Raw genomic sequence first — 16,504 nt, forward strand, 5'->3', positions numbered from 1 at the left:
TTAAGTGAAAAAGATTAGATTATTTTGTGATAATAATATGCTCACTGGCAAAGTTCAGATATGCAAAATGACACAAAGTGCAGGAGTGGCTCAGCGAGGTATCTCTGGAGAACATAAATTGGTGACATTTTGAGTCAAGACCCAAAACGTCACCCATTCATGTTCTCCTGAGATGTTGCCTGACCTGCTGAGTTGCTCCAGTAGTCATTTTTTTGTAAACTAGCATCTGCAGTTCCTTGTTTCTTCAGATATGAGAAGTTCCTTGTGCCTGCAGTGCCTTGTGTTTTCAGATATGAAACATGGCATCCAAGGAATAACACTCAGCAAAAAAAATAAAAATCAATGGCCACAAACAAAAAGGAGAAAATATTTTTTTAATATTTAAGCCACCCCGTTCTGGCAATTATACATCTTGATCAATACAAATGTAAACTGTATAAAAGGATGCAAATTAAATTACCTCTCAAGAAATTGAATAAATTGGAATGGAAGCAAAATAATGATTTATTTGAATCATTTAATTTATTAAATTAATACATTTATATCATTTCATTTTAATTTATTATCAGAAACTACATTCGGGTCTTGATCAGTTGGGCAAATGGGTGGAGGAATAGTTAATGGAGTTTATTGTAGATAAGGCGATGTGTTGCATTTTGGGAGGTCTCAACAGAGTAGGTAGAGCACTGGGGAGTGTTGTAGTGTGGAAGGATCTAGTAGTGCAGATACATAATTCCTTGAAAGTTGCGACACAGGTAGATAGGGTGGTCAAACATGCTTTTGGTACACAGGCCTTCATCAGTCAGGGTAATGAGTCTAGAAGTTGGGATTTATTCACAAAATGCTGGAGTAACTCAGGTCAGGCAGCATCTCGGGAGAGAAGGAATGGGCGACGTTTGGAGTGTTGTGTTCAGTTTTGGTCACTCTGCTGTAGGAAGGACATTGTTAAGCTGGAAAGCATGCATAGAAGATTTATAAGGATGTTGCTAGGACTTCAGGGCCTGAGCTCGAGGCTGGGCAGGCTAGGACTTTATTCCTTGAAGTGCAGGAGGATGTGAAGTGATCTTATAGAGGTGTAAAACATCATGAGAGGAATGGATATGGAAAATGCAGTCTTTTACCCAGAATAGCGGAATCAAGAACCAGATGACATAGATTTAAGGTGAGAGGGGAAAGATTTAATAGGAACCTAAGGGATAACTTTTTCCACACAGAGGATTCTGTAGGTATATGGAATGCGACCTGCCAGATGGTTGCTGAGGCAGGTACTATAACAACATTTAAAAAGACATTTGGACCGGTACATGTATGGGAAATGTTTAAAGGGATATGGGCCAAACACGGGGAGGTGGGACTAGTGTAGATGGGGCATCTTGGTCAATATGGGCAAGTGAGCTGAAGGGCCTATTTCTGTGCTATGACTGTGATTCTATTTTATGAATTCCTTTATTCACAATATAATCTCCAAAACCATGCTCCTGCGTTTACTTTTGACAACACAAGGCATGTCACAAGCATCATTACAGACAATGAAAATTACAGAGAGAGTTAGATTTAACTCTTAGGGCAAAGGGAAGCAAGGGATATGGGGAAAAAGCCAAAACAGGGTACTGATTTTGGATGATCAGCCATGATGATATAGAGGTGCTGGTTCGAAGGGTCGAATGGCCTACTCCAGCACCTATTTTCTATGTTTCTATGATGAGCACTACAAATTCTAATGGTCCTTTGAAAGTTGGAGCACAACTAAGTATTAAAATACAGTATTCCAAAAACATGGACACACTGCAAATTTGCACAATAGTCACGGTGTAGGACAAAAGAGTAGCACAAAAAAATCTTTTATCTGGCATGAAGGAATTAGAAATGCTACAATTGTAACAAACAACACAATGGGTTACTATAAAACCTCCCAAAATAAGGTGATGTTTTAACAATCTATACAAATCAGCAACAGAAAAATCTCCTAGAACTGCAAAAAAAGTTTTAAAGAACCAGTACTTAACATTCATTGTGAATGTTTTGAATAGAATTGGATGCAAAGTTGCCTAACAGCCAAAACATCCAAAATAAATGCCCTTTTGAACAAATAACCTTGTTACATAATGGTATATATTAAAAAAATCAAAACAAAGCCACCTTTTCTCTCAAATAAATCTTTTCACATTAGATTTGGCATTAGGTTTGTACATGGTGAATGTGATTAGTGCTAAACAAAAAGGCTTTAACAACCCATACTTCCTCTCATCTCCCTTTCCATTTTCTGAAGCAATTACAGTTTGTGGCATTATTTATCATGCTTACCATCAGACTAAAGCCTTGCTTACTTGCAAAAACTGTTAGTAAAATGTTTTTTAAAAGTCTCCATCCAATTCTTCCAGTATCTTCAGTGGCAGTGGTCCAATTGAATGAAGTAATTGGTGAAAGGAAGCACAATCAACAAAGACTTGCTCGTTTCTAGAACCCAGCTAGCCAGAATATCCAGAACAACACAACTATGTGGTGGATGTATGTATAGGAAGGAACTGGAGATGCTGGTTTAAACCGAAGATAGACACAAAATGCTGGTAACTCAGCAGAACAGACAGCATCTCTGGAGAGAAGGAATGGGTGACGTTTCGGGTCGAGGCCTTTCTTGTGGTGAATGTAACAAGAACCACTGTAGTTTGGGAAAAGTTAGCAAGAGGTTGAAAAAATAAAGCTAAACTCAGCCCAATCTGCTCTCACTTTGTCTGATATACAACCATTACACGAGTGATGCATTGTTTGTGGATATGTCGATCACATAATAACCTGAAGAGTTTGTTACAAACTGACATATGATGATAGCTCAATCCACATAGTACAGATTTACAGAGGAAATAGATATTATGTAACATTTATTGTCTTCTCCAGTTTTATATTTGTGCCATTGTCTGGATGTAATTCTTGAAATCACAATCATCAATAATGAAGCCCCAAAAATATCAATTCTCATTGCAAATTTAAACAATTCAAGTTCCAAATCATATAAAATTTGGTTCGATGGAATAAATACAACATGCACAAGACAAAAAGGGCATAGTAATAACAACTAAACAAACCTTATACACTTGCCCGTATGTGCCATTTCCGACCACTTCAACCAATTCAAATATGCCGGCTGGGTCCTAGAAAAATAAATGTTTTTAAAATGTAATTACTGGTATAAATCCCAAATCTGGTCTAGCCGGATGATGGTGAGTGAGATGCAGCTGTTGCGCCCCATTTCCATGCACATGCCAATACATGCACAAACAAAGAAAGCTCCGAACTGTTCCTGCTTTTCCCATCAAAGCCCGACAAACTGCATAAATAATTTGACAACTGGCTGGATTTTAACATAACAACCTCAATGCCATGTGTAAATAAGTTTTAAACCTCGAATAAATTGGTTGTTGTTTCCGGCTGAAGAGTTCACATTGTCTTTCTGTGAAACTGTTATCCCTCCTTCAAAGCCAAGCCTATACTCACCCGTAAAGAGGCGAGATCTATCTCAACCAGACTTTTAGCAGGAGAGTCGTTCGCCATCTTCGTGAAATTTGCGGATTTTCTTCCCTCTCTACTCTCCCGTCGGGTATGATCCGAGCATCTAGGCGTGGATGCGAGCTGCCGGGAAGTTCTCTCCTCTTTAGACCATGTTCAGGTGGCAACAGCTGCTGCTTCTCCCAGCTCTCCCTCGCCTGAGCCACACAAACACAGGAAACCGCCCCGCTCACTCGCCCTGTCTGTCTGTCTGCCTGAATGAGTGACTTGGACGAGAGCGAGTCTCCTCTCCGCTCTGCACCGCCCCGGGAGGCGCGCGACCCGACGCAGGAGCGCGCGCGGGGGATGCGCGTGCACGTGGACGCGAACACGCGCGCTGCCAGTGAGAGGCGCGCTCCCGGGACAGGACGAGCCGGAGCCCTGAGTCAGGGTGCGGCACCTACAGCGCGCCCTGCCCGCCGCTGCCCACTGCTGCTGCTGCTGCAACAATCTGGACACCTGGGAATCTGGGCACCAGGGAATTGCTCGCCAGGGAATGCGGGCACACGCATCCGCAGGGATACAGTGCAAGCCTGCTGTTGTTGTGCTTTATTTTTGGTTCACTCCCCCCCCTCCCCTCCCGATCTCGCCAGCTTTGTGGGGTTGGGGGAGGTTTTTTTGCTAACTATTTGCCCGTGCAAACAAAGAACAGGGTCGGGGCACGTGTGCGCGCATACAGCTCGTGTGTGCGCGCACCAGAAACTCGTACAACGCGTCAAACACCAGCGGAAAACACGCAAGCTTTTGGCTTCTGGGTAACATCATTCTAGCTGTTCCCCACCCCTGCTCAGCGCTGGGAGAGACTCCTCGCAAAGCCAGACAAAAAGGTTATTCATATTCATAGAGGGGTGTGGTAACGGCTGAAAAACAAGACTTTGGTCAACTTTCCAATACATCTAATATCAGCAATTCTGGTTTAATGTCACTGTTTGTCAATTTTAACAAGAGCGTCACAAGCCACGCATGATTATTTATGTAAAGGGAGAGTTGGAGTAAAGGTAAATAAAATATACCCGGACAATAACACTACCGAGAATATTTTGGTCTTATCAACAGGAATAGTGTCATCTGAGTGCCACGCTTTTGTCTGTCCATACATGGGAGGCAATTAATGTTAAATTAATTAAACAGCAACCTTTTTGGGAATAGACGAAATGCTGGAGTAACTCAGCGCGTCAGACAGCATCAATGGAGAACGGGAATAGGTGATGTTCCGGGTCGAGACCCTTCTCGAGTGAGGCTTTCAATGAAACTCGTGGGGAATGGTAGTTGTTATTTGATACGTGGTTAGCAACTGCAAGAAATTTCACGGGACGAGCGCAACTGCGAGATTATCAACAAAGAGCGCAGACATTCAATGCAATTTTCGTGACAAGTGTCATGCGCAAACTTAAAGTGCAAATCTGTTAATTTAAATAGAAAAGCACAAGACACAAATTGCAAGTCAGTGTCAGACTTGCAAAACTGTTTATTTTTGCGTACGAGAATGTGTAAAGTGTATTTTGAAATTCTGAAATAAGAGTACGAGAATTATTTGATAATCCTACATATATGGGCACTGTGTCACGCAAGTTCAACAAGGAGTTACTTCAAGGTGTAAATCGTATTTACAGTACATCATCGTGTGTTGCATTTGATTGGCTTAGCATTACGATGTGTACCACTCTTTTGGAAGATAAAATTGCCATTAGTAAAAATGATCAAGTTCAACGTGCAAAACTAACATGGAGCAAACACTCAGTGAAATTTCAGCGAACGTGAACGTGGAGGTGTCAACAAGAAGTTTGTTTACCAACATTTGATTATAATATACGAACGAATTGCTTCATACTACTTTTTTATTAATTTCCCGGGAATATGCAAAGGCTTTTTATCAGTTGTATAACTGCCGAAAATTGTCGTTTTGTCGGCGATACAAGCAACTTTACTTTGCTTTAGATACAGTTTATACGATGAAAGAAGCGGCAATTGCGACAATGTATTCAAACCTGCGGTCGAAGACAACCCTATAAAGACCCGTAGTAAAAATCCAGTTAAACGTAACGAACTGTTCGTAATAAATGAACAGTTACCCTTTTACTCTTTCAGCATTTCTCCGGTTTCCTCCCACACTTCAAAGACGTACGGGTTTGTAGGTTGATTGGCTTGGAATAATTGTAAATTGTCCCTAGTGTGTGTGGGGTAGTGTTAGTGTGCGGGGTTCGCTGTTTGGTGCGGACTCTGGGCCGAAGGGCATGTTTCCGCTCTGTATCTTTGTTTTTGTAAGGCCAACTCGCACCGCGCAAATCACCCTTCCACAATTATCCCATCTCACTCACTTCGGCTGTCGGCTTCTACACCTGAGCGATTCAAGTGTCATCTACACACTTAAATGCTATCAGCAACCCAACCTCAACCATTCGCTGGCTGTTCATTCCAAGTGAAGACAGTGCTGCAGTAGTTCTACGGGCCAGGCAGCATCTCAGGAGAACGTTTCAGGTCAGGAACCCTGTTCGTTCCAGGTACTTGGCACTCTCTGGGGATGAAGGAACCCCTCACTCTCTTATGCCATACCCTAAATTTATGTCCCCTCGTTTTATTTACTTCTGATGTTGGGAAATGTTTCCTGCAGTGCCCTATCTACACTCCACAACATGTGGTATACCTCAGTCAATGTTGTATCCCTCTTAACCTGGTATGCTGTAGGGAGAACAGAGCGAGTTTCTCCAGTCTTCCCCGTTCCAACTCAGGCAGCATCCTGTTGAATATCCTGTGCATCCTCTTATGCACTTTCACATCCTTGGGACACTGCCAACATAGCATTCTCAGGTAAAGCTAGGGAGTGGTGCCGTGTGAAAAGCAAACCAAGATGTATTTCCTGCGATATTTGAAATAAGAATGATAATTCTTTTGAATTAAATGGCATAACGTGTTCATCTTATACATTTTCCAATTGAAAGAAAATAATCTATACCTGTACAATACCATCACCCAAACTGTCATTTAATTCCCCACCTAGAAAGGAACCTTTATTAAAACAAAGATGTTGCCATATTCAAGTGAGATTGCCAATTCATTTGAAATTTGTTTTCATTTTGGGAAAAGATAGTTCTAGGTTCATATTCATTGAGAATTGGACTATCCAAATTAATTTCATTGTATATCCCAATTGCCCTTGGGAAATTAGTTTCACAGGCTGAAATAGGAAGAAGTAATTCTTACCTAGTTCAGCATCAAATGGGAATTGAAACTGGCATTTACGATATGTATGATTTCCATGCAAAGGTAGCAACCAACAGATCAACGTTTACAAAAGTCCAGTAGCTTCCCGATCACCATTATTGATGCTAATCTTTTGTTCCAAATTTACTTAATTTCTTGAATTTAGATTTCCCAGCCACATTGAGAATTGAAATTCATCTCCTGATCTGAAGCCCAGGCCTACGGATAAACAAGGACACAATAACCATATTTAAATATTTAACTGTAGGAAGGAACTGCAGATGCTGGTTTACACCGAAGATAGACACAAAATGCTCGAAGTAACTCAGTGGGACAGGCAGCATCTCTGGAGAGAAGGAATGAGTGATGTTTCAGGTCGAGACCTTTCTTCAGACTGAGAGTCAGGGGAGAGGGAGACACAAAAATAAAGGTGCAATGAGTGAAATAGAGACCGAATGAGATGATGTTCAAGGAAAATGTAGAATAGATCATTATTGGCTAGGAGGTGACAACAACGATGCATACAGAGATAAAATTTAGTCGGGGGGGTTGGAGAACTAGGAAGGGGGAGGGATGGAGAGAGAAGAAAAGCAAGGGTCACTTGAAGTTGGAGAAGTCAATATATTGCTGGGGTGAAAGCTGCTCAAGCGAAATATGAGGTGTTGTTAGGGGAATGTGATGAACGGCACCTTAAATTTTGCTTGGGCAGCTTACACCCCAGAGTAACCTGTATATTATTGTTTTAGGCTGTAGTTGCATTTGCCACTGGTCACTTTGCACGTACTTTCTAGCTAATGAAACTGAAGAGTAAACTGGAAGCTACAGATGCCGGAAATTTAAAGTGAAAATGCTGTAAACACTCAACAGGGCAGATGCAATAGTTTCTATGGAAATTGAAAAAGAGTTAACATTTCTGGTTGAAGATCCTCCATCGGAATTGGGAAGGAGAAGAAGCGTAAGGTTTCAGTTGTAGAGAGATAGGGAATGGCTGGACTGGGCAAAGAGAATAGCCCCCATTGAATGGACAGATTTGCCATGATAATAAACTATGATGAAGCCATCTGACTGATAGACTGATGAAGATAGAGAGGTAAAAAGAACAAAGAGTCTTATCAAAGTTTTAGGAAGGAAATTAGGCAGTGCTAGTGCAGGGAGAAGAACTTAGTTCATACAATGCCTAATTCGCAACTCTTTCCATGATCCTTGTAATCTGAATGAACATCATTAGACAATGCACTCTGTTTGAAAATGAGATACGCTTGCGACATCTTCACCCTTGCACACGTGGTTTATAAATGAATCCTTGATTAACCTCTTTCGGCAAGATATTTAGATTAATTTAGGGTGAAAGCTTATAAGGTTTCACTTCATATGTGAGACAGATTGAAATAACTTACTCACATTTTTACTTGTGAAACCAATGTGCCATTACAAAAAAAAAGATACTGTTTAAGAACATAAGAAAATAGGAGCAGGAGGCAGACACTTGGCCCCTCCAGCCTGCCATGCGATTCAATGGCTGTGAACACCCCTGGCTTCATGCATCTTATGCATCAGCTCCCCAGAGCTCTCAATTTCCTCATCATTCAAAAAAAAATCATCTTCTGACTCCAAATATACCAGTTTCACAACCCCACCTCACCTCCCCACATGACTTAGTCTCAAGATAGACACAAAATGCTGGAATAACTCAGTTAGACTGGCAGCATCTCTGGTTAGAAGGAATGGGTGAAGTTTCGGGTCAAGATCCTTTTTCAGACTGAAGTAAGGGGAGAGGGAGGTACATAAATAAGGAAGTGTAACGTATGAAACTGGACAAAGGGGATGGAGATCAAGGAACATGTAGAATAGATCATTGTTAGCTGGGAGAAGGTAACAACAAAGTAAACAGAGATAAAATGTAGTCATAGACAGTCAGACTGGTCGGAGAACTGGGAAGTGGAAGGGATGGAGAGAGAGGGAAAGCAAGGGATACTTGAAGTTAGAGAAGTTAATGTTCATACTGCTGGGTTGTAAGCTGCCCAAGCGAAATATGAGGTGCTGACTTAGTCTCCCCAACTTTGCAGGAGAGAGAACTTCAGAGATTTGCCACCAACGCAAGGCATTCCTGTGCATCTCAGCTTTAAATGACCACCCCATATCATGTAATTACACCTGTGGAATGAATGAGAACATTTTAACGTCTATCCTCTCATGTCCCCTAAAGATCTTATATCTTTCAATATGATCACCCTCATTCTTCTGCACCAGACAATATAAATCTAATTTCTTTAGCCACTCCTGGTAGGACAATGCTCTCATCCTAGAATTTAACCTTGTAAATCATTTTAAGCTGCCTCCAATGCCAGTGAATACTTTTCAAATAAAGGGATCAAAACTGTGCACAGTACTCCGAGCGAGCCTTAACCAGTACCCAATTCAATTGTAACACCTCTCCTGCAATAAAGGAGTATATGCCCTTATCTTTCCTAACCACTGTGCAATTTACCTCCTAACTTTTCATAATCGGTGCACGAGAACTACTAAATCCTTCTGCACTCTGCTTATCTGCAATCTTTATCAATTTAAATAATAGCCTGCCTTTAGATTCCACTTAACAAAGTGTGTGACCTCGTATTTATCTGATACCTTTTAAAGAGCTTTGTAAAATTAAATCACATGTAAATTTGATGTAAAGTAAAATTAAATGTCACAGATAACAATAATACAATGGGATAGACACAAACTGCTGGAGTAAATCAGCTGGACAGGTAGCATCCCTGGAGAGAAGGAATGGATGGCATTTCGGGTCGAGATCCTTCTTCAAGCTCTGAAGAATCAGCATCTGCGGTTCCATCCTACACAATAGTATAATGGGAACAGAAACTAGGGTGTCACATTAAAGGCACAGCCCATGCATTTTGTTTCCTCAAATACTATCAATTGTTTGAATTGATCTCATTTAGACTGGATGTTACCATGTTTTTCATTTCGCTTTGGAATAACCTATTAATCCATTAGGCATTGCAAGTAACTATATTCTGTCTTTTCCAAAACTGCCCGAGGTTACTTACTAAACTATGTGAAGTAATTACTTTTCAAATAAAAAGTTTTCTATTCAATAATGTGAAGTGGTGTTTGAAGGAGCCATTTGTGTTTGTGCTGCCTGCTGTTAGCATATTATATTATTTTGTCTAGATATATCTTACTGTATTATTTTGGACATTTGGGGGCTGTCGTTAGATGAATACATATATGGGCATAATGGACTGGGAGGAGTCACAACAAGGTGCTATATCTGGATACAAGGACTGGAAGGAGTTAGACACAGGGAGGGAAAGGATACAGTTCTTACCAGACCTACGATGAGAGCTGTGAACAGACGGAGAGAACAGAGCAGCCAGCTATCACTTGAATGCGAAATAAGTACAGCCTGGTATGTTCATCTCTTTGTTTGTACAACTACTTAAATAAACAACTAATTAAACTGGAAAAACGTCTTGAAGATCTCTCTGTTGGGGCTTGTGTTAAGATCACTATGAATCTCTGTGGAGTAATGGCAATTAGACAAGGGTTTACTGGAAAAAACTGAAGTTGCCATTACAATTTTCGTATTGTGAGGGATAAACATTTTGCCTATTTCAGATATCCAAATTCAGGGCAGGTAGAGCGGAGTCCGTACACTAATTCTACCCGACCTACACATTGGGGACAATTTACAGAAGTCAATTAACCTACAAACCTACACGTCTTTGGAATGCGGAATGAAACCAGAGCTTCCGGAGAAAACCCAAGCGGTCACAGGGAGTACAGGCAAACTCAATGCAGACAGAAACCATGGTCAAGATTGAACACAGGTCTCTGAGCTGTAAAGCAGCAACTCTACTGCTGTGCCACTGTGCCGCACCAATTTCATTGACCTTTTGGATGTTTATTATAGTAATTAAATAGTTATGTATTATCTTTGTTACTATATATGTTATACTGTATGTGGAAATTAATAAAGATTTTTATGGAAATAGATGAGAATTATAGATTTTATTGATATGAAAAGATAGAATGGAAAAAAAAATTGTAAATATTATGAGGTATAATGTTTTGATTGCACCACTGATTTATAGCAGCTTTGGTTAATAATACATCGTATTACAATTTTATCCACCAAATTATAGTTTTGAGCTTTGAAAATATTGGTAAAAAGCTGAAACTTCAGTAGACATCAGTTTTTCTGGCAGTCGGCATAATTCCCAAAATGTTGGAAACCAGGATATGATGTTCTCTGGAACACCACAATTGTTTCCCTATATTTTAAAATTCAGAGTCATAATTGGGTGCAAAAAATTGCCTCCAAAGAATTTTTTGTGTTGTGACAAAAACAAAATTAAATTATGAATGGCAACGTTAAAGCCTTTATTTTATCTTTGCACACCTGAGTTGACACTGACCGAATGTTATTTTATTGGTAGAGCTGAAACTTGGCACTTCTTGAAGTGTGCAAATTTATGTTTTTCCATTAGGATTCAGATTAGTTTATTGTTATATCCGCCGGATTGTAATGAAATTGATTGTTTTGGCGCCATTTACAAAGAACAAAAAGTCCAAAGTCCGGACCACGTGTTAGAAGTACTGGAGAAACCCCAATCCAGGTAACCCCCAGGCTGCTGTAGGCTCGCGACCCTACGTCCTTCTCCTTGCACAACTTTCTCAGTGTCTTGGGGTGGGTGGGGTGCATCCTGCAGCCAGCCTTCTCCTCGTGTCCGTAGTCACCAGCGGCTCCCTCCTCGACTCTCTGGTCTGGGACTTCTGAGTTTCCCTCTGCAGGCAGCGGCCCACTGGGCCCTTCTTCACAGCAGCGAACCAGGTTTGCGCCGCACGGCCGCAGATGGTGGTCTGCTGATTCTTCGCTCTCGTTGTCCGCCGGGTCCGTATTTGTTCTTTGCTGGCCATCGGGACGGCTCTTGCATGGGCACGCAGTGCCTGACGGGTGCTTCTCTTGACTGGTACATTGACAGGTACCAATAACCGATAGATGATAACCATCTATAATGCTCTGCTCTCTCCATCAATCTATCACCCAAAGCATCAGCAATAATAGAAATGTACAAACAAGAAAATTAGTATCTTGGACAATGTCTCATACATAACCTGTCAATTCCAAGCCAGAATGTTCAGGTTAAGTCAGAGGATCAGGTTAAGTTGCTGGGGATTTGGATAGCATGGAACCTGAAACTATCAATAATCTTTACAACAGCTCCATTTAGAAGGACATAGTTTTGAAAAGGGGCTGCCCCATTACATTCACTCAAGCCAGTGCAATTTGAACACCTCGGACAAGTTCCAGGTGTTGAAAATGCTTTTCCCCAAGTGCTCACCCATTTGGGGTTTGGATACAGAAAGTTACAATTTGCTACAAAAATGTACAACACGTTAGTCTAAGCACAAAATTAAACATTGTTTTGGTTGATTCAAACCAATTCTTCATCTGTAAAATATGGGAGAAGCCAGGTGCAAGTCCTCTTTCTGGATATAAACATTGAGGTGCTGTTTCAAGAGGAATGTTTGATAAAAGGAGCAAGGGAGATGGCCAGTCAGACCAATTCCAACTTTGGACACACAGTCACTTGGATCTGCAAGAATGCTTGATAACGCCACCAAATTTAAGAAACATTTGGACAGATACATGGATAGGACAGGTTTAGAGTGATATGGGCCAAATGCAGGCAGGTGGGACTAGTGTAGATGAGACATGTTGGTCGGTGTGGGCAAGTAGAGCTGAAGGGCCTGTTTCCACGCTGTGTGACTCAATGACTCAAGTTAGCAAAGTAAAAAGATCAGCCACAGTTTTTAAGAGTACACATTTTGCTGCATGTAATCATTTTCCTCACTGAGCTGAGTTGCTTAAGTAACTTCCTATTCATGCATAAAATAAGTGTTAAATCGTCCACCCTTAAACTTCACCCAGAAGTATTTCTGGAGTCACAAACATATTTAATCCACCCACAAAAAAAGAATAAAAGCAAACCAAAAACCTTGTTCAAACACCAATCATAACAGTGATTCTGGATTACCCTGTAGCAGGTTATTTTTTTCTTATTCACTCTCTTTCAGGGAAGTAGGAGAGAGAAAGAAACTGAATAAGACAGGAGGGCAAAGGAATGAAAGAAGAAGGAATGAGGGCAAAATATGAAGAAAGGCAAATAGCAAAGAAGGAATAGAAAGGTGTCAGGTAGAGGAGCAGATTCTGAATCCCTCTGAAAGATTAAACTTTATTCATGTTATTATGTAAGATGAACAAGTAGTTCATTTGTGTAGGAAAATAACTGAATAAAGTGCAAGTAGATCTGTGCCGGTTCACTCTGCGATGTGACCATCCGGCTCAACAGGACCGGTTCATAGCAGCTATGGCCCTGGGGATGATGCTGTTCCTGAGTCTGGAGGTGCGGGCGTAGAAGGCCTTGTATCATCTGCCCGATGGTAGAAGTTCAAACAGACTGTTGCAGGGGTATGAAGAGTCTTTGTGGATGCTGGTGGTTTTTCTGAGGCATCGTGTGTTGTAGATGCCCTCCAAGGCTGGTAGCTGTGATCCGATGGTCCTCTGAGCTCTATGGACTACCCGCTGAAGAGCATTCCTCTCTGCCTCCATGCAGCTGAGATACCACACAGGGATGCCATGTGTTAGAATGCTCTCTATGGTGCAGCAGTAGAATGTCGTCAGCAGCTGTTGGGGTAGACCACACTTCTTCAGTGTTCTTAGGTAGAACAGTCATTGCTGTGCCTTCTTGACCAGCGCAGCAGTGTTATTGGACCATGTTAGGTCCTCCGAAATGTGAGTGCCCAGAAACTTGAAGCTGGGTGGGCATCCTGCTGTTTGCTGATGGCCGAGTGCAGCTGTGCTAGCGCTAGGTTAGCATTAGCCTATGGGGGAATTTTTGCGGCCATGATGATGACCACAGTAAACTCCCGAGGCAGATAGAATGGCCTACATTTGAGCAGTAGGTACTCCAGGTCTGGGGAGCAGTAGCTATCTATTGCGGAGTGGTTGGTGCACCAGTCATTGTTAATGTAGATACAGAGCCCACCGCCCTTACTCTTACCGGAGTCCTTTGTGCTATTGGCCCGATGTAGTGACCTGTTCGTTAGCTCCACAGCCCCGTCGGAAACCAGTGCGTTGATCCATGACAGATCATTGATAATATTGATACCAAGGAACTTGATGTTCTCAACCATTTCCACGTCTGCACCATTGATGCTGATTGGGGCATATACTCCACCATGCTTCCTGAAGTCAATAACTAACTCCTTCGTCTTGCTGACATTGAGAGAGAGGTCATTGTCCTGACACCCTGGCAAACGGAACAGAATCATGCAAGTTATTTGATGAATGCATGCCAACCTGTATCTGAGCTGATATTACAGGAATTTGGAAGGCGACCTAAAGTGACTCACTACCAAGTGAATGACCATGGTCGCAGAACCTCATTTAGTTGGTGTTCGACATCTCTCAAATGGTGTGTATTCTGCAACTGAACACCTCTTTTCATCGTTCATGCATTGCCTGTATATTATTTAAGAGGGAGTAATATCTGATAGAATATTCCTTCATTTTGCAAAGTGCTTTTCCTTTTTCTCCCTTGCTCCATGAAGACAGAAAACTGTAAAAGATGGGTTTCATTGCTGCTACTTGTGAGGGTCATCCATTATAGACATTAAATGGGTAGATCTGCATTCTATTTCAATGGCGAAATGCTAGAAACTGAAGTTCCAAAGAGATCTTGAGTGCCATGTGCATATTTTTTCTATGGTTATAGATTAAACAAATATGTCAAAAAACGAATGAAAAAATGAACTTTTATAATTAGACATTGAATATATTTTTAAGGTTTTATTACATTTACACAAGTCATTGATTGCAGACTACTTTGCCTTGCAAGACTGCCAAGTCTTTACTTTAGACTTCCAGCATGGAAACAGGCCCTTCTGCCCACCAAGTCGCTGCTGACCAGCGATCATCCTGCACACTAGCACTATCCTACACACTCGGGACAATATACAATTTACAGAAGCCAACTAACCTAAAAACCATTACGTCTTTCGAGAGTGGGAGGAAACCAGAACACAAAGCGAAAACCCACGCGGTCACAGGGAGAACATAAAAACTCCATACAGGCAGCATCCATAGTCATGAGTTCTGGCGCTGTAAGGTGCTGGTAGTGTTGTTGGTGCTAAATATATACAGTAATTATGGTTTGTTTGCGATACTTTAAGTTGAGGTTAACCTGTGTACTTTGTACCCCTGAAACATACAGTATATGCAGTTACATAAGCCGAAAATCCTTTCCTCCATTTTAACATTCTCATATTATTATTATTGTACAGTATCTTTCTGAAAATGATTGTCACACTGGTCTCCTGGTTGTGTTATCATTTACTTTTTTATTGCAGGAATAATATGGTGGCACAGTGGCAGAGTGGTAGTTGCTTCCTTATAGTGCCAGAGACCCAGCTTCGATCCTGACTAAGGGTGCTTTCTGTACGAAGTTTGTATATTTAGTTTAGTTTAGAGATACAATGCTGAAACAGGCCCTTCGGCCCACCAAGTCCACGCCGACCAGTGATCCCCTCACATTAACACTATCCTACACAAAATAGGGACAATTTAAAGTTTTACCAAGCCAATCAACCTACAAACCTGTATGTCTTTGGAGTTTGGGAGGAAACCGAGCTCCCAGAAAAAAACCCACGCAGGTCACGGGGAGAACGTACAAACTCCATACAGACAGCACCCACAGTCCGGATCGAACCCGGGTGTTGGCGCTGTAAGGCAGCAACTCTACCGCTGCACCACCATGCCGCCTATTAGGTGACCACTTGGGTTTTCTCCACATGCTCCGATTTCCTCCCACACTCCAAAGGCTTGTAGGTTTGTGGGTTAGTTGGCTTTGGTAAAATTGTAAATTGCACCTAGGGTGCGGGAGAGTGCTGATGTACAGGCTGATCGATGTGGAGTCAGTAGGCCAAAGGGCCTGTTTCCACGCTGTGTCTCTAAAACAAAAACTGAAGCTAAAACTATTCCTACTTAATGCCCATGAAATACAGGCCTGTTGAGACAGTTTGTGGGAAAATATCATCACTGGAGGATTTAGTAATGTGTAGTTACTGACTGACATGACATTCACATAGAAAGGTTCAAAGGTCTGTTTATTGTCATGTGTACCAATTAAGGTACAGTGGAACTGGAATTACCACCATCGTAGCAGCTTTGATATTCTACCCATTCCTCAAACATTCATCCCTGAGCATAGCACGCACTCATGCTTCTTTTCCACCATCTGTTTTTGCACATTCTTTACAGGATCCTGTGTGTGTTAGGTGTTGAACCATCCTCAGAATATCCAGCCATTGAGACATGGGAATTGAGAGAAGGCTATCTTGAACAACCATCCACAGAATCAGTTATCAGGAGTTCTGGTCAAGAACAAGGGGCCAATTCATTCTCATGGTCTATGTGCTCCATGATAGAACATTTTTGTATTCCGTGTACCGAGGAGGCATCTTAATATTATTAAAGTACTTGGAGTTACTGTTTAACATCCTGTTAAATGCTCCTGACTTTAGTTGGCACTCTGATAATTATGAATGGATGATATTTTATCTTCACATGTACCTAGGGTCCCTAGCTACAGTGAAATGCTTTGTTTTGCATATAACCTAGGCAATGCAGAAGTGTCGCCACGTGTTGGCACCGACAAGGTTACAAAGGTACCAAACAGTCCTATCTATT

The 16,504-nt window shown here is 41.5% G+C and overlaps 1 protein-coding gene across 2 annotated transcripts in view; it reads right to left on the reverse strand.

The window, feature by feature from the left end:
* The window catches only part of LOC144595288 (mitogen-activated protein kinase kinase kinase kinase 4), a 247,524-nt gene extending 243,715 nt beyond the window's left edge, over positions 1–3,809 (reverse strand). For both annotated transcript variants that reach the window (XM_078402596.1, XM_078402595.1), the window contains exons 1-2: positions 3,493–3,809; positions 3,084–3,149 (exon numbers count right to left, since the gene is read on the reverse strand). In XM_078402596.1, the coding sequence (XP_078258722.1) occupies positions 3,084–3,149; positions 3,493–3,549 (123 nt within the window). In that variant the 5' untranslated portion in view covers positions 3,550–3,809. The remainder of the gene's footprint in view (positions 1–3,083; positions 3,150–3,492) is intronic.
* Positions 3,810–16,504: the final 12,695 nt, after the last annotated feature.

This window comes from Rhinoraja longicauda, chromosome 7 (assembly GCF_053455715.1).
Source record: "Rhinoraja longicauda isolate Sanriku21f chromosome 7, sRhiLon1.1, whole genome shotgun sequence".
Classification (NCBI taxonomy): Eukaryota; Metazoa; Chordata; class Chondrichthyes; order Rajiformes; family Arhynchobatidae; genus Rhinoraja; species Rhinoraja longicauda.